At 42.9% G+C, this 21516-nt stretch overlaps 1 protein-coding gene across 2 annotated transcripts in view; it reads left to right on the forward strand.

The window, feature by feature from the left end:
* Nucleotides 1-356: 356 nt before the first annotated feature.
* APPL2 (adaptor protein, phosphotyrosine interacting with PH domain and leucine zipper 2) overlaps nucleotides 357-21516 on the forward strand; it is a 51854-nt gene continuing 30694 nt past the window's right edge. The window contains exons 1-4 of one of the 2 annotated variants that reach the window (XM_087449007.1): nucleotides 357-563; nucleotides 7020-7118; nucleotides 18220-18279; nucleotides 18818-18889. In XM_087449007.1, the coding sequence (XP_087305133.1) occupies nucleotides 510-563; nucleotides 7020-7118; nucleotides 18220-18279; nucleotides 18818-18889 (285 nt within the window). In that variant the 5' untranslated portion in view covers nucleotides 357-509. The remainder of the gene's footprint in view (nucleotides 564-7019; nucleotides 7119-18219; nucleotides 18280-18817; nucleotides 18890-21516) is intronic. The other variant, XM_004418055.3, reaches the window with a different exon arrangement.

The raw sequence follows: 21516 nt of genomic DNA on the forward strand, positions 1-21516 counted from the left end.
TAGTTTTCCTTCCGTTAAAAAAGTGGCGAGAGTCACAGCAGCCAAATCTGTTCGCTCCTATCTCCTTCGATTCAAAAGTTTTCTGGGTCTGGGGAGCCACAAATAGATAAAACCTTATCAGTCCGCCCTAGAGTTCCCCTTCTTGGGCTGTATTTGCATTGACCGGTATAAGCACCCCGGCTCCGGAACCGCGGAGGTGAACACCCCACGCGCTGGCCCGGAGGGTCTGCGGCGCCCGCAGGCGCGGGCGCGCCGGAAGTGGGGCCGCCACACTTCCGGTGGTCGGCCGGGCGCTCGCCACACTTCCTGTTGATGCGGCCCCCGCCAAGGGCTGGGCGGAGAGGAGGGCCGGCGGGAGGGCGGCGGCGGCCACTGGCCAGGCGTGAGCGTGCGTGGGGCGGCCGCGGGCACGGAGCGTCCGCCTCGTCGCCTGAGCCCGGAGCAGCCTCGGCGGCCGCGCCTCCCACCCTCCATCCTTCCACCGGCCCTCGGTCCCGCCGTGCGGCACCATGCCCGCCGTGGACAAGCTCCTGCTAGAGGAGGCGTTGCAGGACAGCCCCCAGGTACCTCCCGCCTCTCCGGTCTCCCTCGCGGCCGAGGAGGCCCCTCCAGCCCCGCGGGGAGGCAGGGAGTAGCAGGGCCCCGGCGGGGGCGAGGAGGGAGTGCGCCCGGCCCTGGCCTGAGCCCGGGACACTCAGGAGGGGACATCCCTCAGGCAGAGCCGGAGAGCTCTGGGACACCCCCGCGGCCGGAGCCTTTGCGTCCTGACCTCTTTCCCGGCAGCTGAAACTGGGGCTGCCCGGCCTCACCTCGGGCTCCACCACTGAGCAGCTGAGTGCCTCGGGCAGATAGTTTCATCTTTTCGTGCCTCAGTTTTGTAATCTGTAAAATAGGGATAATAATTGTACCTGCCTCTTCGAGTCGTTAGAATTAAATAAGGAAATGCCAGTAAAGTTGTTAGCGGACAGTGTCTGATAACAGAGTAAGGGGTTAATCTTATTTATTATTATTACTGCTACTCCTGATGTGATGGGACCTGGTGGATTTAAGGCCATAATGGGAGGCAGGGCCTGGATCTCTTTCCCAGCGGTACCAGGCCTCCCTTTGGCCCTCTTTTCCCATTTGTGAAGAGAAGATTACAATACCTGGCCCATTTGTCGCACAGGAGAACTTCATTAGCACACTGATGAGAGGCAAGTCCTTTGAGCTCTGCGGATGAAAGCTGATGTGTAAATAGAGCAAATGAGTGCAGAGTGGCCTTAGTTCATAATTCAGTGCACCTTTCCCCAGGGAACCTTTGTTCTCCGTCATTAACCTTTCCCCAGCTTCATATCTGCTCTCGTGGTTCTGCATCCCTGGGTTATTTCAATAAATCTCTTGATTCCCTACTGTCTTGACTCTTAAACAATTAGAATGAGATTAACCTGTTTCCTTGCACAGTTTCATTTCTCTCTTTGGTTCCTTCCCTTTTTCTTAGTGATTGTCCTCCCAGGATGATCCTACACCCACTCTGTGTCTTTCCAGTTCAGAATAAGTAGTCAGAAGGGCTGTGTGCTTAGTAGCCTTGAGCCCGTTTCTTTGTGTTCTTCCTTACACGTAGGCAAGTAAGAAAAAGTAAGCAAGCTGTGATTTTTTTTTAATTGGTGTCCACTGGTCTGATCAACTTTTCAAAGGCCTCTTTGAAGTCTCTAGACTACTGGCATTTTAGTGGGACCAAAGCCCTTGGTAGAAGTCATTTCATCCATCCTCACATATATTGTCTGGGATCTGAAGATAATTAGAATTTCTAATGATATCATTTTGAACAAGGATTTGCGTTTGCATTGTAGTTGGAGAAACTGAGGCGCAAAGATATATTGCTTTCCTAACAACATGGTGATGGCTGAGCCAGGTTAGAGAGGTTGCACTGATTCTGCATGTTGCCCTCACCAATGAGTCCCAGTCTGAATTTTTGGCTCTCCCATAAATGAATATGGACTATTTCTGAGTGGTTTACTGTATTTGCTCAGCTGTGAGGAAGCAGGAAGAGGACTGGCAAACAAGTCAGGAGACCTGTGTCCTAATTCTGGCCGTAACACTGACTTACCATGTGATTTGGGCAAGTCGCTTATCCCCACCTTGTGACAGTTTTCTCATCTGCAGAATGAAGGACATGGAGCAGATTATCTTTAAGGGTCTTTACAAACTTAAAATTCTATCATATCTGCATGGTTTATGATTTTGAGCTTGTGTGTGGAAGAGGAGAGTTAGAAGCATTGTCATTCCTATTTAATGTTCTTAATGTAGGGAATTTGTCATTGCTTTTGAGACTTGGATGTCACCCTACGAGGGTTCTTGGTGAGGTTGTTGAATGGAAGCTAACTTGCAAGAAGGTCTTTGATAATCATCAGAGCATATTTATTTAGCATTCTTGTGTGGGGCATGTGCCTAACTTGGCTTTACTCCCAAGTAGACTCAGACGTGGAACTGGAAGGAATCTAATCCAGTTCCTTAGTTTTATGTGTAAAGAATGAAAACAATAGCAAACCCCTGTATCACGCCTGCATTTTATGTGCCAGGCACTGTTCTAAATGTTTTACCTGTATTAACTCACTTAATCCTCCCAACAATCTTATGAAGTAGGTTCTCTATTAAAATTACCAAGGAGCACAGAAGTTAAGTAACTTGGCCCACGTTATACACTGGAACCAAGGCAGTCTGCCTATAGCCCAGCTACCTAGCACTTGGCTTTTGTGTCCTTGGTGACCTAAAGTGTTGTATCACGAGAAGGAAAAGATCCTAAGAAACTGTCTACTCTTTGTTTCTTCTAGTTTTACGTAGAGTAGTTATGAGGGTTGCTCCAGTAACCTGGTTGCGCAGGGTTCGTTAAATGAACACAAGAGCTTTTGTGTTTGAACTCAGTGACCCAAGAAGAGCTGACTAGCAGTTGACTGACCTTAGACACATCTGTTCACTTCCCTCTTTTTATTACTGGGCGACGTTTAAGACTAGTCTGCGTGCATACACGTGTCATTTCTGGTTGCCTCTGGTACATGAGAGGCAGAATGTTTTAGGGATTGAGATGCTCGTCTCCATGGCTGTTTGCGAGCCTCTGCTCCTGTCCAGGTGCTGCTAGGTGCTGGGAAGGTAGTGACACACAAGATAAGAATGCCTGCCCTCCACTGGTTCACAGTCTGTTCCGGAAGACAGATAAGGAAAGCAGCAGTTCCAGTACTGTGGGAATACTGCTGTGATAGGAGCACAGGTGCAGCTTCGAGCTGCTGCCGCTCATACTTCAGGGGCTTGTTCTCTTGTGTGTAAGTAGTGTGCTTTTCAGAGAAGGTGAAGACAAAAGCACTTTGCTTGCTGTTTTGTTTTGATTTTTGTTTTTTGTTTGTTTGTTTCCTTTGCAGTTGGCATAACTGAAGCATAGAAAAATTAGACTTAGTTCTGAGATTATGCAACGAGTGGTCCAGCTGGGAACAGCCCTTTCCGACCAAACCAGACCTGTCTTACTCAAGCAAGATGCCTCAAAACCTAACCTAGTGGTTATGTCTTCATTGCAAAGGGGTTTTGTCCTGCTGTTCTCTTTCTTTATAACACATTTTTCCATTCAGTAGGCTTGGTTCTCCCTGCGCCAAACTATGAGTATAAGAACTTTGTTTTTACCTTAAAAAAATATGCATATGAGATATATAATATATATACTTATATGTGATAAATATATAATTTATGTATGTATTTTTACAATCAGAGCTATTAAAATTGTACCATTATACAATTAGATGCTGTTCTTGAGAGTAAAAAATGTCTAGGACTATTTTATTAGGTAACACCCAGTTCCTTTACTCTAAGATAGAGGGATGATGTGGAGCTGAGGCTGTACCCATAGGGTGTTTGGTTTTGTTTTTCTGGCCAGGTATACTCTTGAGAGTGTAGGGTAATAGAAAAAGAATGGAATTCAGATTCCAGTGATTCTGCCACTGTTACCGTGGGCGAGTTACTCAATCTCTCTGAGCTTGTGTTTTGACATGTGTAAAATTAGAATAGAAATAGTTACTTAATGGAATTTTTATGAAGAGTAAATAACATATGTAAGGTGTCTTCATGCCTGTATGTCATAGTAGCTCTATAAATGATTGCTTTTATTGTCTTTATAAGTAATGTGCACCAATGTCTTTCTGACTTTTTTGTTGAATTTTTGAGCAGCTGGTGTACCTTTGCCTGGTCCTTGGTTGCATTCCTTCTTTGTATCTCAGAACATTCCTCTTGTTCCAAATATAGAGTTAAGCAGATGTGGAGGTGATAAATGTGGATATCAAAACAGTGTATGAGATAGCTGGGAATAATTTTTGAGGGGTGATCATGGCCTAGTTAAATTAGAAGGGGAAGACGGGAGTTTTCTTGTCAGTTCTAATGAGTGTCATGGTAAACATGGCGAGAGCATAAAGAAAAAAAACAAACCAACACTTGCGATGTAGTGCTTTGACAGTTATCATAGATGAGAGCATGACAGTAGGATGACCAAAGAGAAGCCAGCTCCAGGACTGTGGGCTGTGGACCAAAGAGTGTGCCCGCTGATAAAATTCACCCCGCCGGGTGATGGATGCAGTGGAGGAAGCATGGCCATTGGTGCCAGCCAGACCTGGATTTACATCCCAGCCCTGCTGCTTCCCAGCTGTGGGAGATTGAGCAAGTTTCATAAACTTAATGAGCCTCAGTTTCATCATTTGTAAAATGGGGTTAATGTAGCCATGGTATCTACCTCATAAAGTTGTTGGAAGAATTAAATGAAATAACAAGTATTTAGTGCTCATCATAGTGTCTGACACATAGGAGGTACAGAGTAAATGGTAGTTTTAGTTTACTTTCTGTTCTCTTTGTGGAGGACATTTACATGAGCCCTCTCTTCATCTTCTCATTTGCTATTCCATTTTATTCCTAGGATTATTAAAAACAATAAATAGGACTTGGCTAAATGGACATCAGTAGCACCTAAAAATTAAATATCCTCAATCCAGTTGTATCACTCTTTCCTGCCCATTCTCCTAGACATATTAGTTACAGCAAAGAAAGCTACCAGAATCGTAATAAACATTGGTGGGCTCCTACAACCTTGGCACCGTGAATACAAAAAGGTCCTCTAGTATTAGATGATATTTATAAATAACTGTATAGATAACAGTATTGCTGTGGTGTTGAAATGAAATCATACATGTAAAGCCCTTAGTGCCAGTATATAATAAGCAGTCAAAGTTCATTATCTTCTTCATTATCAATATCATCTGCTATCAGTATATGTCAGGCACTCGTAGGCACTTTATGTACATTCCTTATCTCCATTGTTTTCTGCAAGTTAGTGTTAGAGCCTGAATTTGGACCCTGGACTGGCGTGGTCCCAAGATGATCCCAGATCCTTTGAGAGGCCCAGTAGACTATAAGCTCCTGGAGAACAGAGAGTCAGTTCTCATCACCTTTGAATCTCAGTTCCCAGCACAATGTTTCATCAAATATTGGATGAAGGCAGAGATGCATACATGAATGAATGAGTATAGACTGATAGACCACCCAGTGTAGGTTCTGAGAATCTCTTTTAACAATCTTTTTTTTTTCTTCAAAGAAATAGCATATTTTAAAGAGATGTAATGAGGAATTCTAAACCAATGTTTTTCACCTACTGGTTGACATCCATTAATCCATTAATGGGTTATGAGTCGCAGCCATGATTTTTGTTTTGTTTGCATTCTTGTCCTTCTGTTGATAAGGAGTGGTACTGGAGAGAGTACATTAGTCTCAGAGCAGGTATTTTTAGCCTTAACGACCTCAGGCAAAGCCAGGATAAACATATATTGCTATGAAGTGCACCAGAGTTTGCAAAACAAAACCAGGAGTAGAATGATCCAGATGCCACAGTTCCTCTTCCAGTTTGTTGGGGGTGTTTTGGGGGCAGTTATTGCTCTCTTACCTGAGGTAGGTTAGAACAAGAAAGAGGGAATTGAAATTTATTTCCAGGGAAATAATGAGCCTTAATTGATTGTTCTTTGTAAAGTGCTTTGGTGTTACCTCATTAAAGCCATTTCTGTAGCTTACTCTTCATTCTATGCCTAATGGTTTATTTTCTGAAATAGACATCCCATTATCATTAATATAGTGTTTTAAATTCCCACTGTGCTGAACACATTAACGAAAGTCCCTTGAGTAGATTTGGTCTCTTACGTGATGCCTTGATACTTCTTCAGACACCATCCAATATATAAATATTTGTTTAGTGCTCAGCTTGTCAGGCACTACGCACGAAAATGATAGGAAATATCTTTCATCTAATGACATGGCTCAGCTGCTCTTGGAGCAGTGAGTAGTTAGTCTTTCTGAAGGAACTAAGCTAGCATTCTTGTTAAGTTGCTTTTTGAGTTTTGTGCCCAGAACTACCGGCAGTGGACCCAGGGTACATGAAATTTCCTACCCATGAGTTTGAAAATTGGTTGAATAAAATATGACAAAAGACATGGAAATTGACTGTAGTATCTTAAGAGGAAGGAATGATACACTCTTACAAGACGTCCAAGATTGCAGAAAACCAGACAGATGGTTAACTGCTGAGATGATGCCGTGCTGGGTGCCCACACCCCAGGTACACATACAGGCCTGACGTTGAGATCAGTTTATGGGCTTAAAGGGAGAGGCTGCCCTTTTAACGTTTTTTCTATTGGATGGACTTTACTAGTGCTAGGGGAGAGGCTCAGGTTGAGACAGGTAATAGCCCTTAAGTCTTAAGCTTTTAAAAATTGGCTTTCCTTCTTCAGCCCTAATACTAAAATTGTATTCAGTTTGCCCTCACACGGTAGTCTAAAGGTTTAGAAAAAGAGTTCTAAATTAAAGCTCCGGGAATCAACTTGTACTAGTATTATCAATAAAAGAATAAAGCCAGAGAAGCGGCAGTTTCCCTCCCCGTTTCTGTGCGTGTGTGTGTGTGTTTTCTACCTCCTTTTTAACTTTTACACTTAGAAATAAAATTGACCTCTTTTCTTCTGTTTTTGCAGACTCGCTCTTTACTGAGTGTATTTGAAGAAGATGCTGGCACCCTCACAGATTATACCAACCAGCTGCTCCAGGCCATGCAGCGTGTCTATGGAGCCCAGGTATCCCGCTGGCCCCTCACCTGGAGAGGAGCAGAGAGGGGGCTCTCTGCCCTCGTCTTAAACTTCTCTCAGGAGGTTAAGAGATTTGACTCAGAACAACACCATTTAAAATTTTGAAATAAAATCACAGTTGTTTTTCTCACTTCTATTCACCTCAAACAACTGAGGACAGTTTGTTTTCATTGCTTAAGAAAGAGGGTAATTTTCCTGTAACTAGTAGAGAGGGACCATATAACTGCTTTTAATTTTTTTTAAAAATTCAACGCCAAAGGGAAACATTTGAGTCTCCCCTTCCTACTTGTGAATGAGTGGGTTCAGTATTCTGTGGCATGCTCTTTGTCTTTCTCATAAATGGGCAGTCCTAGATGTCAGTGCAGGCGAGTAGAGATGTTTTTTCAAGTGCTTCCTCTGAAAAAACTTGAGTCACAGTTCTGAAACTATGGGGTGGCTTCTTTGTTTTGAGGAACAAATATCTCTGGCTTGTAAAACCATGGAAAATAAGTTGCTGAGTAGCAAAAGTGAATCTTTTTAAGATCAAGAAGTGCCCATATATGTTATACTTTCTAAGAGAAGACATGAGTTACTTAAAAATAAAATTCATTGTTACATATCAGAATATTATGGCAACTGATACTTTTCATTATTGATTCCTTGCTGACTTAAATCTGTACGTGTTAGTGTATTTATTTTTTTCATTGATGATCTCTAAAGAAATACCTCATTTGTATATAATAATATATTAGTAATCATGTGTAGTTCATTTATTATAGAGCTCTTAATATTCATATGTAATCACTTATTATCATCATTGTTTTATTAGTCATTCATTCATACCATATATGGGAAAAGAGTCCTTGCCATTAGGTTGGGAAACAGACAAAACAATTATCAAAGAGAGTTGGATGTGCTAGGAGAGGAGGGTCACCTAATCCAGAGGAATTGTGCTGGGCACCCAAAAGGAGGATGATTGTGATCGTTGAGATTTATTGAATATGTAATAGCTTCTAGGCACAGTTTCAGGGACTTTTACATGGCTCACTTCATTTAAATTCTCCAACAACTCTGTGAGGTGGGTGTTGTTATTATTATCCTCATTTTGTAGGTCAGGAGACTTAAGGATTCTGATAATGAGTAACTTGTACAAGTCTACCCCATTAATACATGGCAGAGCAAGTCAGCCTGAAGCCAAAGCCTAAACTCTGTAACTACTAAGCAGGGGATGGTGGCCTGAAGTAGAGACGTGCAGTGCAAATGGGAAAACGGAGGAATTTCAGAGGTACTGAGGAGGTGGATTGGTGATTGATTGAATGTAAAGGGGTCGAGTAGGTGATGGGTGATCAAGGTCTGTAACTGGAACATCAAAGTGGACAGCTGGGTGAACACAGGAAGAGGAGCAGGGGGTGTGTGTGTGTGTGAGCGTGCACACATCATTCCCTCTTGAAAGGCTGATTTATGGTGTCCATGGGACATCGAAGTGGGGGAAAGAGATCTTGTTGAAAGTTCACATTCCAGAGTTCAGGCTGGAGATAGAGATTTGCAAACAAGTGTACTTTCTTAAATTTTATTTATTTATTTATTTTTCCCCCAAAGCCCCAGTAGATAGTTGTATGTCATAGCTACACATCCTTCTAGTTGCTGTATGTGGGACGCGGCCTCAGCATGGCTGGACAAGCAGTGCGTCGGTGCGTGCCCGGGATCCGAACCCGGGCCGCCAGCAGCGGAGTGCGTGCACCCAACTGCTAAGCCACGGGGACGGCCCACAAGTGTACCTTCTTAATTGGAACTAATTTTAACCACCAGAAGAGTCATGTGCTCATTTGTGATTTTGCTTGTTTGTTTTGCTAAGACATTCAGAAAAGGGGACATGCTTTGTCAATTTCTTTTAAGCCCTATTAATTTATATTGAATGTTTTTGTATTTTTCACCATTCAAAATTTAAGAAAGTAGAGGTTTTTTTTACTGGGCTTATAGCTGAAGTTGCTTGCTATTCAGTAATTTGAATATTGTCATTAAATGATCTGTCTCCTGTTTAAGGTTTAAGAGCCCCAAGATTTAAGGGACTGTGTCTCTGCCACTCCCGAGAGTCTCTGTTCTGCCTTTCCATGTCTGTCAGAATCATTTACTTGGAGATGTCCAAACACTCTCTCATGCATTTTTTCTTTTGAGCCAGAAAGCTACGTGTTGCCAAAATTAAGTGGGTCTTGCATTCCGAGAGGCTGTAACGGCTTTTAATTCACACCACATGATCATCACATGGGTTCTCCTACTGTCCAGAATGCCTTCCTCCTGCATTGGGGTTTCCTGCAGCAGAGGCCAGCGAGAATGTCTGGTTAGTGCTGCCAAACTCAGCGAGCGACACATTCAAGCAGTGGTCAGTGGCATTCAGATCAGCTGGGTCAGGGTCAGTTGGTTTTTCAGGTTTGTTTGAAGGCTTAGGTGTTTTGTTTCTTTTTAATTAAAAAAGAAAACTTTTCTGACTCCTCTTGTGTCAGTTTGTTTATATATATATATTTATGTGTGTGTATATGTATACACACAGATACACGTATTTATGTATGTGTGTATATATATACGCACACATATGCATATATAGTAATACTTCTCAATGTTTTTATTCAACTTTTTTCCCCAAGTTATGTTTTTTTGGTTTTATTTAATGTGGTTTCTTAAATATTTTATACCTAGACATGTTGAATTAGATTAATAGAATTTTATAATTTCATTTTTAAAAACAGAGTCACTTAGCAAGATGTTGTTTTCATTATTATATTTTAAAAACCAGGTTTATGCTTCTGATAAATGGTAAATATTCATAAAAGATATTTTAAATCAGGCCATGTGGTAAATTTCTGGATTCTGGTATAGTGAGTGCCCTTTGGACCTTAGTTTTAGAAAGAGGAAGAGCGAGAAAAACTAGAGGAAAGCTCATTGAGCAGTTTTGCTGATTGTGGCTGGTTTTGAGGAAATTTTACATTTTATTTGGCTTAAGTGCTAGAATGAAGCTATAGGCTATAAGCTGTTGGCAGCATTTTACAGCAGTCCTGGAGTCACATCTGGGCTCTTAACCGTTAGGTGTGCCTTCGCACGTGGTGGGAACCGAGTGCTCCTTTGTGGGTCATTTGAATGAGGGAAGCTGTGCACATTTCTCATGCATTAACAAAGCAGAGATGGGTTACTTAGAAAGATCTGCTATCTTTCAAACTATGGACTAAAGTTAAAGACTCCCAGTGTCTGAATAGATGCATATGTATACCTACTCAGTTAAAGCTGCACAAATTTTACATTTGATATACTTCTTTTGATTCTGTATATCTACCATAATTTTGTTTCTTTCCTAGAGAGGTTAAAATTTTTTAAATCTTTTAGAAATGGATTTATTAGTGTCTTACAGTGAAATTTACTTAGGTGATCTTAGTTATCCTCTCAGGTATTGTACTGAGAAAACAGGGGCAGGTCAAATGATGTTCCCAGCAGTGTTAATGAAACCTGGCCTCTCTTGGAAACTGTCTTTCTCCCCCAACAGATGACAAGCCTCTGTAGTTGGTGCCTTCAGTCTAGATGGAATTTTTTGTTTGTTTTGTTTATTCCTTTTTTTTAAGTAAATTTTGGGTGGAATTTTTGGAGTGAGAACCATGGCTAAGGCTCTTTCAGTTTCCTTCAGCAAAGCAGGCTTACTCAAACATAGCCCCATCCCTGCAGCTGTTGTCCACCAAACCTTCTGGAGTACAGAACTACTGCTCCTAAAAATGGAAAGCCACATTGGAGCTGGGAATAGTATCTTTTCAAATTGGGGTAAGACAGAGAGGTTAGGAGTAAAATACTTTGGAGGGAAGATATGCATAAATTTGGTGTTATAAAGAAGAAAATATTTTTCTTTAGAGATGATGATACATATATAGGTATCAAACCAAACAAGTTAATGTACCAATTGGGAAACAAAATGAGACTAGTGAGCATCCAGGAATGTGAGCTTGTGATGGGGGGAGGGAGAAGGATATGGGAGGCAGACGGGGTCAGAACTGTATATTTTAATGATAAAAATAGTAGCCTCCATTTATTAGGCACATAAATGTACCACATAGTAGGCTAGGCATCTCCCATGTGTAATCTCATTTAGCCTTCACAACAAAGGAGAGGGGTTATTATAGTATGTATTTACAGATGGGGAAACTAAGACTCAGAGAGGTGACGTAGCTTTCCCGTGGTCACACAGCTCATGAGTGACAGAACCAGAATTTGGACTCAGATCTTTGACTCCAAAACCTTCACTCTCACTCTGAACCACTGTGCTGTACTCTTTTGACATACTGGTCTCCAGAAATGGCAGCAGAGGCTAAGGAAGTAGGAGCTTTCAAAGGTTCTTCTTGTCACTGTAGAACAACCCTCATTTATCAGCCCAACAGCATTGTGTAGTATGTTAGACATAGGAGCCAATTTCTTTTTGTATCCCAGAGTAACTTCCCAGTTTAATTAGTGTTTATCCATAATTGTTTTAATCAGTACATTTAACAGCCCTGAAAACCTAAAATTGAGATTTATATGACAGGGACTGAGAAGAAATATGCGTGTAATCTCAGGTGTGAGGAAACAGAGAGCCTGAATGGTTTCTGGAAAGAGCTTCAGAGACCTGAGTTCCTGTACTTGGTTTGTATGTGGGATCTACAGTTTTTCCTCCTGCCAGCATTGAAGGCTTTCAAATTGGTATGAAAGGTTCTTCCGGGCTAGGCTCATTCACTTAGGTCTAGGAGTTAAGTGAGTGACCTTGGACTTATCAGATCTGAGTTCCCGTCTTGGCCACTTGCTGTGTGACCTTGGGCAAGTCGCTTGATTGCCTGAGTTTCCTTATCAGTTAAACAGAGACCATAATAATAACCATCTCATAGGTTGTTGTGAGGGTTAAATACCTATAAAGTGTTAAAATCAGTCCCTGGCACGAAGAGCTCTTGGTGTTACCGTAACCATCTTCTGAGTCTTATGATAATAATAGTTATGACGGTGCAGTACACTGGGACTGTTATTTGGGTTAAATAGAAGCTCTGTTCTCTGATCCTGACTTTCTTGAAGGAGCAGTCTATACTTGGTTTCTTCACTTCCTTGCTGGATATTTGATACCCACTCCTCAAGCCACCCCAGTCTAGGCTGCATCCCCACCATGCAGCAGGGGCTGCTTAATGCCTGGTTCACAACCTCTCCCCCCTCAGCCCCTGGACAGCACTTGACGCCTTTAACAATGCCCCCTTGACTATCTTCCTTCGGTTCTGTGACAAGGTCTCTTCCGGGTCTCCTCCTAGTCTCTGCCCATTGTTCTTGGTTGTTCTCCTTTGCTGGCACCCTTTTGCTGCCTGCCCCTTAAGTCTTGGTGTTCTCCAAAATTCCACTGGAATCTTTCTCCTGTTAGTCTCTATTGGTTTCGTAAGCAAGATCACAGTGAAGCCTGGCCCGTTTCAGAATCTATTCTAGTCCTTGTCTTTAGGTCTTTATTCCAAACGGCTTTGGCCTATTGTCACTGTGGAGAGTGAGTTCTCAGCTCTTTCCTGGGCTATTGCATACTCTCCTCATCAGTCTTCCTGTCTGCAGGGAGGTGTCTCCCCCTTTCAGTCCTTCCTCCACCCTGTAGCTAACTTAATCACATCCACACCTCCCTTCCCTCCCTGACTTCAGACGCTTTGTGGCTCCTTGTAACCACAAGGCAGAGGTTAAACTCCTCAGCAAGGCACACAAAGCTTTTCGTGAGCTGAGTATCAGCCTGTTTCTCTAAGCTCGTTTTTGCCTTTTCCAGAATGTGCCTGGCCCTCTACACATCTGAAGACTGCTATGCTGTTCTGCTGCCAGGAAACCCCATCAACCCCTTGCCCTGCCAAATGCCCTTCCTGGCTTTTAAGACTGACTCAAGTCTGAGAAGGAGTCTCTGACACCTTTCCTTTCTTCCCTCTCTCCCTTCCTGGCGAAGGTGCCCTTCACCCCTGTGCCCAGATGCCCTGTACGTGTGGTCAGAGCACTTAAGGTGTAGTGATTGGGGTTCCTTGTCCCTCTGTGAACTGTGAGCTCCAAGAGCAGATTCTTTTTATCTCCAGTGCCCAGCACCATGCCTAGCCCCCCTGAATGTTTGATACATAGGTGTTAAATGAAGGCCTGAATTCGGGACCTCTCCACCTAAACGTCAGCACATCCCAGCTGTACACTTTATTGTCATTGCCCAATCTCTATCCCCTCCTCAGTTCCTTAGCTAAGGCACTATCATCTGTCCAGTCATCCAGGCTGGAGCCCAGTTTTCTTTGCTCCTCCTCCTCCCTCACTCACTACATGCTGGTGGTTTTGCCTCAGGAATACCTCGCAGATCTCTGCCACCTTCTCCACTTTCTGGTTCAGGCTCAGACCCTTCTCTATCTCTCACTTGACTTCTTCAAATGGTCTCCTGACCTTCCTGCCATTCTCTCCCTTTGGTATTTCCCTTCCACGACAGCCACTCATGATTTTTCTGCTGCTCGTGTCTGATCTTATCTTTCTCCTGCCCAAGTTCCTCAGGGCTTCCCCATTGCGTCCAGAATAATGTCAGAGTCCTCAGCAGGCTTCCCCTTATGGTCTGCCCCAAACACAGCTTTCTACCCTCCGTTCCTCCTGCACTCCTCACTACTCCCTACGTGCCCCCACCTCAAGGGCTCCACAGCCAGTGCGACCTGTGACCCCAGCTTTGTGGTAAGCGCTGTGGTGAATGAGCCTTTCACCTACTTGGCTTTAGGCAACATTTCTGACCACATCCTTGGTGTAGATCTAACCAAATGCCGACATTGTGACTTGGACTCTAGCAGATTTCCTCTGCCCCTGCTCCCAGCCTCTCCATGCCTGTTCACCATGGTTGGTGCCGCCCGCAGAGGCCTTTGGATGGTTTCAGGTGACAGTTGCAGTTAGTAAGTGCTCTGTGCCACCATAAGATAAACATTCCTTAGCCAAAAGCTCGGTTTCCTTTCGGGTTTTGGCGACAGCCCTGGGAGGTTCTGTTTAACATAGGAGATGCTGTCAGTAAACCTTTTGTCAGGTTATCTTTTTTAAGGATTCTTATGAGGCATCAGGTAGCACAGATAGTAGCCAGAGAGCTGTTCCAGAGCATGAAAGAAATCTTACTCACAGAACTCCATTTAGAATCTGAATTTTAGGCCACCTCTTCTGCTGGACTATGGCTAGAAAAGTATGGGATTTATGTTCCTATCTGCGGGCCCTACGAGGCCTGCCCACTGAGTACTAACTAGAGACAGTTTTGGACTTTGTATCCAAATAGCACAGTGTTAAGAACTTGGGCCTTAGGTTTCGAGTCTGGCAGATCTGAGTTGAGTCTTTGCCTTGCCAGGTACTAGCTGTGTGATTTTAGAAAGTTATGATCTTTTCTGAACCTTCGTCTCCTCATTTGTAAAATGAGGATAATAATAGTACCTACCTCATAGGTGCATTATAAGGATGAAATGTGATAATAGATAAACACACGCTTAATGTTTTTGTTTTTATTTTCAAATTAAGGTATTTTATTAGCTGGCTTTACACCTTAAAAAATATGTTGGTTACCAAAGGAACAGTTTCCACTAATTCTAAACTAAGCTTTCAAAAGTTTACATGTTGGAGGAAGAACATTCTTATGCTCAACACAAAATACCTTTGTAATAACCTTCAGCAAATATTAGAGTTAACTAAAATATATCAAGTGCCTAGAAAAGACAATAAATGTTAGCAGCTATCTTTATTATTATTATTACTAATATTTACTCTTCACCCAACCTCCAGTTTTGTAAGTCTTGTTGCAGAGATAATTGTGCGGGCTTACCTCACAGGGTGTGGATTAATTAGCTGATGTTGGTAAAGCATTTCATAAAACCTTTGTGTACAGTAGATTAAGTATGAGATTAAAGTTGGTGTAGTTCAAAAGACTTTTCACGTAGTGTGCTCTGTACAGGAGAGGTTCATTTCTTTTCAGGGTAGGTGACAGGCCATTTTGTCCATATGGTTTGTTCCCGGTGCACTCATACTGGTAATCTTGCAGCCTGAAATCATACACATCTGAAAATACACAACATTTTCATAAGGTATTTCCAGGAGAGGCCTGGCAGAGGCCAGCTGTCCACGGTAGTTTCGGGAAGCAGCTCCACGTGAGCTGTGGTGGAGTCATGTGAGTGGCACGTACGTGCTCCCCTTTTGCCTGGGTGCGGTCTGACCCTGGCAGCTCCCTGGCAGGTTTTTCCATTACATTGGGAGCACTTGCCAGTAAGCCCCAGAGAAGAAGAGAATTCAAGTGGCCTGTGGTTCTTGCTTGTTTGAAGGCGCGCAGGTGGTTATCGTATCTGTTGACCAGTGTCTAAAGTATACAGATACGGGGGAGTAATGTTTTAGACTTCTCTAAAATAGACAAACAAATGACTTAGAAGAGTAGAGAATGTACCTTGCATCTGAAATACTGTAGCTTAGTGGAGAGCCTTCTGAGGGAAGTGTGACAGAAGAGCTGGCCTTTTGAGACTTTTATTTTCTAAGCAGGATCAGCAATTTACAGCCCTTGGGCTGGTCTCTTAGTTTTGTGCATAAAGTTTAATTGAATGAAGCCACACTCAATCATTTATTTATTGTTTATGGCTGCTTTCGTGCTACAGCAGCAGAGTTGAGTAGTTGTGACAGAGACCACAACAAGCCAAAAATAATTACTGTCTGGCCCTTTACAGGAAAAATTTGTCAACTCTAGTCTAAAGCACAGGCCGTCTTAGCTCATACTCTTAGCAGGACTTAGGATCTTAGAGAGCAGTGTTAAGAGTCTGCATTTTAGAATCGAATAGACCTGGATTCACATTCAAGCCCTGCTGCTAATTAGCTGTGTGACCTTGGGCAAGTAGCTTAACCTCTCTGTGCCTCAGTTTCTTTATCTGTAAAATTGAGTTAACAATTAGAACTTCCCTTATAGGGTTGTCAGAATTAAATGAGGTAATGAATGGAATGCACTTAGTGTGGCATCTGGCATGAATTAAATGCTCTGTAAATGTTAGCTGCTATTGTTATGATGATTCTGTGCATCTGCAAATCATAGTCCACGTGGTTCTGCCCCAGGCAGATGCCAAGGTAGCTTGAACAAATCCATTTTAAGTCCACTGCTACTAATTCAGAGAGGAGGAGCAAGAGGTTTTCTGATACAGCAGGGTATCAGCCCAGTGAGTGGGCCAAGACCATTGTTCCCGTGCCCTCTGATCTTCAAAACAGCAGTGAATGGTCAACAGGGTGTTTTCTGGCCGATTGGCTCATCCCTCTCCAATCTTTGTGTTTTATTGTCCCCTATTTGTGACGTTTCCTTATAGGGTTAGGAAGTATTTTTCCCCTCACCCTGATTCCAGGTATTGTTTTAAACTTGGAAGTTAGAAGAATCTTCTAACCTATTCATTCATTCACCCATGAAACATTTGTCGAGAGCCTGCTATGTGCTAGGAACTGTTGCACGCCCCTATCTAAATGCAGGGCATAGTGCTTGTGGATTTCTTGCTTGCCTTCCTCTTGGTGACGTGACTGCCAGCTGCGGTTAGTTTTGAAAGGGGTAGCACCCCAGTAGGATGCCAAAGCCAGGAACTTCCATTATATTTGCTTGACTTTATTCTGGGGAGAAAGGGAAGAGCCACGTTTCAGGGTCTGTTGAGGTCTGTTCCTTGGGGCAGATGAAGGAAGTCAGGGAACAGGTTGGCTAGTTGTCTGCCAAGAGGGCCAAAAAAAGTGGGATTAGGCTCTGAGGGGTCTTGCATAGGAGGACCACGAAACATAAAACAAGCTCCTGCAGAGCTCGGGCCTTACCCCTGAAGGAGCAGCAAACCCAGGAGAATTAGAAAGTAAGCAGAGGCCAAGGCAGGTGAGTGCCCTCCCCTCATCCGCTCCAGGTCAGACCCGTCGCTCTGCCCCTCTCGTAGGGATACCGCTGAACCTAAAGAGAAGCCTTAACTGAGGTTTAGAAAGGTAAAACACGTCTTCTAGGCTGAGTGCGTTAGTGATGGGAGGACAGTGTAGAAAACGGCTGTGTAGCCAGAGATTAGAGGGATTAAATCAGAGAAAAGGAAAATGGGCAGTGTTGGCCAGTGAAAATCAGCACAAAACGGGCCTCCCCGGGCGCTGCAGCTGTGCTTCCATGTTACTCTCCATCGTTACTGACCTAGAGCCCTGAGTTTGGTAGAATCTGATAACGTCACAGTGCTGCTTAAATTCCTGTTGCTCTTAGAATAAAGTCTAAGTCTGGACCACAGAGTCCTGCATGCCCTCGCTCTGCCTGCATTGCCAGCCTTGTCTCACCTTCACACTCTGCACCCCTTGCCCCAGCTACGCTACCCTTTACAGCTCTTCACACAGGCTCTGCGCTTTTTCCACACGTTGGTTCCTCTTGGAAAGCTCGTCCCCGTGGCTAACCTGTAGTGTTTCTTCAGCGGTCTGCTTAAACATCTCCTCGTTAGAAACCATCTGGGTCCTCCTGTCAGAGCCTCCTAACACGTCCAGCATTTCCTTTGCAGTTCTCATCATGCTTCTAACTTTTTTTTTTTTTTTGAGGAAGAGCGGCCATGAGCTAACTTCTGCCAATCCTCCTCTTCTTGCTGAGGAAGACTGGCCCTGGGCTAACATCCATGCCCATCTTGCTCCACTTTATATGGGACGCTGCCACAGCATGGCTTGACAAGCGGTGCGTCAGTGTGCGCCCGGGATCCGAACCAGCGAAACCCAGGCCATCACAGCGGAGCACACACACCTAACTGCTTGCGCCACCGGGCCGACCCCAGTTCTAACTATTTTTTGATGTCTGCTTCCCCCATTAAACCCTGTGAGGACAGGGACTACGTCTTTGTTGGATGTTTGTCACATTATAATTGCTCACTACCAACTGAATGACCAGAAGGAGCAGTAATTTGTAAATGATGGGAGGAAAGAAAAAAGCTCTAACCTTTTGATTTGTTTTGGTCTTGTTTTCCAAATAATTTCTTAAAAAAATATTTTATTATTTTATAGACACACAGACATAGTATTTTTATGGGATTCTCTGAGGTGGCATTTTCCAGTGACTGTATGTATTGGACAAATCTTACTTGCTTTTCTCTTCTCCCTACAGAATGAAATGTGCCTGGCCACTCAACAGCTTTCTAAGCAACTGCTGGCGTATGAAAAACAGGTAACTCGATATTTATGTGGCATATGATGCTGTGCTCGGGACTCTCTTAAGTGGAGTTCTTTTGAGGAATTCTTCAAGGCATCTTGAGAGACTTTCATTTCTGTCTTTCTCTTTTTCCATAGTCCATTTCCATTTTTTCTTTTGTCTTGCCTTTTCCGTTCCACTGATAAATTCTAACTGGTGATTATCCAAAGTCTTCATGATGTATTCTAATTAGCCTACAGAAGTAATCAATAGCCTTAAGGGTTCATAGTCTCCGAGGGACTACAAGTGGATCGACACTAACAATTCTGGGAAATAAACTCAAAGATACCATTATGTCCAGACATAAGGATGATGAGCAATGAAGGAGGAGTTGGAGAGGAGCAGTTGAGTGTATCGCTGGGGCAGGACTTTTCTGCGTTTAGACACTGACATGATGTGCTTTTGGGAGAAGAGAGGAAGTTGACATGGAGGGTAATGTGTTGTGGGGTGATGCTTTGGTGCTGAATTCCTAAGCATTCAGTTAACACCAAGCTCTGTTATTCTTTGGTCTTAGAATTTTGCTCTTGGCAAAGGCGATGAAGAAGTAATTTCTACACTCCACTATTTTTCCAAAGTGGTGGATGAGGTAAGAGAGCAACATGGCAAAATTTTATTTGATTCTTTTTTGAACTTTCATCTTTGTATTGGCCCACTTTCCATTTTTAGATATTTACTTAAATATCTGAGAAGGTATCTCAACTTGTTGATCTTCCAAGGTTCGTTTCATAAGAGAGATTGTATACTGTTATTTTTGTTTCCAATTTGAGAGGAAAGGCTTTGATATACATGAACAATAGACCAAAAGAAAGATCCAAGAATTCAGTTTCATAAGGAGTGTGTTTTAGTTTCTCAGAGCTGCTGTAATAAATTACAAGTAGGTGGCTTAAAACAATAGAAATTTATTCTCTCCCCGTTCAGAAGGCCAAAAGTGTGAAATCAGGTTGTTGGCAGGGCCATGCTGCCTCCAAAGGCTCTAGGGGAGAATCCTTCCTTGCCTCCTCTGGCTTCTGGAGGCTCCAGGTGTTCCTTGGCTTGTGGCTGCATCACTCCAGTCTCTGCCTCTGACTTCACTTTGGCCCCTTCCCACCACTCCATCCCACCTCGGTGTTTTGCCTTTTTTGTCTGTATCTTCTCTTCTTATAAGGATACTTGTCATTGGATTTAGGGCCCAACTGGATAACCCAGGATGATCTCATTTTGAGATCTTTCATTACATCTGCAAAGACCTTTTTTCCAAATACTCACATGTTCTAGGTGGACATTTCTTTTTTGGGGTGGGGCACGATTCAGCCTACACCAACGGGTTTCATGCATCTCCTCTTGTAGCTGTATTGTATACATTTGGAATATTTTGAAAAACTGATATTGTTATAGGAAAAGTGCAAAAATGCTAATTGTAAAAAACATAAACGCTTAGACGCTACTGGTGCTGGGCAGAACCCTCTGCAAAATTAGGTAGGTATAAACTGTTGCATCTTTCAAGGAGTTTGCAATACTTATAATAAAAAGCCATGATAAAGAATAAGCACAAAGAATATGCAAATACCATTTAACCGTTCAATCACTGATGTGAAGTAGATGCCGTCTTCAGTTTATAAAATGAAAAACATTCATATAAAATTGTACTGGTTGCACTTCGTTCATTCAGCGAATCAGTCCAACAAGTCTTTATTCATTCAGCATTTGTTGACCACCTACTGTTTAGTAGATGCTGCTCTAGGCGCTGGGGATATAACAGAACAAGTCATCCAGTTCTTTTTGAGCTGCTTTCTCTATCCCAGCTCTGTGACTCTTTTCAAAATGTATGTTAAAGTGGATGGATATCCATTCCAGAAGAGGAGGAGAATGAATGGAAAATGTAATTAGAGAGGAACAAAAGTAATTTTTTTGTGTGAGGTGAGGAGAAGAATGTTTCTTAATTAATAGTGAATAAGTAACCCGGGGGGAAGCAGTAGACTGCACCCACTGAAGTGGTGTGTTTTCTTGACTAGAAGAGACTTGCTAAGGAAATGTGGTTAGTTGTCAAAACCCCAGAACCAAGATTTCCAGTTTAAGATGTTTACTCACAACCATATTTTCATGGGCAGAGGCAGGATGATTCTTTTAGAGGGGAGTGAATCATTCCCAAAGGATGGAAGCCTGGAAGTGTGCTTTTATAGGTAGTTTCATGGCCTCCCAGAAGCTGAGCACTGTAAGGAGTGTTCAGAGGTCCTCTGATGGAGACCCCTACGTGGGGGAAAGCAGTTAGCTCGGGGGCAGCTTTTGAGGTTGTTTTCTCTACCTGAAAACTTGGTTGAAAATTTTTCCAAGATGAGTAATTGGACTCAGAAATTAAGGAAAAATCCAACTAAAAGTAGAAATTTGTGTGGCTTATATTTAATATAATGCCTTGGAATCACATCTTTCATGTAGGCCTGCAGAGATTTCTGTCCTTGGTGATTTCCCCAAAAGCAAGGTTTCTAGATGACTTCCTTGGAGTGCACCTGAGACAGGAATCGTCATTACAGATCGCATTTACTGAGTGTGTCAGGCCCTCTGCTCTGAGTAGGCATGTGTTTAGAAGTGATTGTCCCTTACCTCTCAAAAGCCCCAAGGCAAAAATTCGATGACACAAATCCCTTGGTCTTTAAGAAAAATTAGGAATAAAATGAGTAGCTAGGAAATTTGCCGTTCCTGAAGTGCATAACCATTAGAAAGCCACTTAATCTCCCTGAGTTTTGGTTTCTTTGTAAATGGCAGTAGCAGGAAAATTGGGCTGTTAAAAAGATTAAATTAAACAATGTATATCAAAGCATTGAGCACAGAGCCAGGCACGTAGTAGGCGTACTTGTTGACTTTCATTCAATTAACCGTTAGTAAAAAACAGTACATTTCTTATTGAAGTTATTCAGGAAAAATAATTAACACATTCTATCCTGATGGCATTTATTGGCATGGCTGTCTTCATGTATTCCCAGCAGAATAAAGCAGCCGGGCTTTGGCTAGATTGAAAGATAGGGGGAACATTACAACAGCAAACAAATACATAGATAGAGAAATTAGATTGGTGGTTACCAGAGGGGGCTGGGGGAGGGAAGAGGGTGAAAGGGGCGTTAGGGCACATGTGTACGATGACAGATGGTGATTAGTCTTTGGGTGGTGAACATGATGCAGTCTACACAGAAATCGAAATATAACGATGTACACTTGAAATTTAGATAATGTTATAAACCA

The sequence above is a fragment of the Ceratotherium simum genome, chromosome 25, assembly GCF_057802395.1.
Source record: "Ceratotherium simum simum isolate JZ-2026a chromosome 25, ASM5780239v1, whole genome shotgun sequence".
Classification (NCBI taxonomy): Eukaryota; Metazoa; Chordata; class Mammalia; order Perissodactyla; family Rhinocerotidae; genus Ceratotherium; species Ceratotherium simum.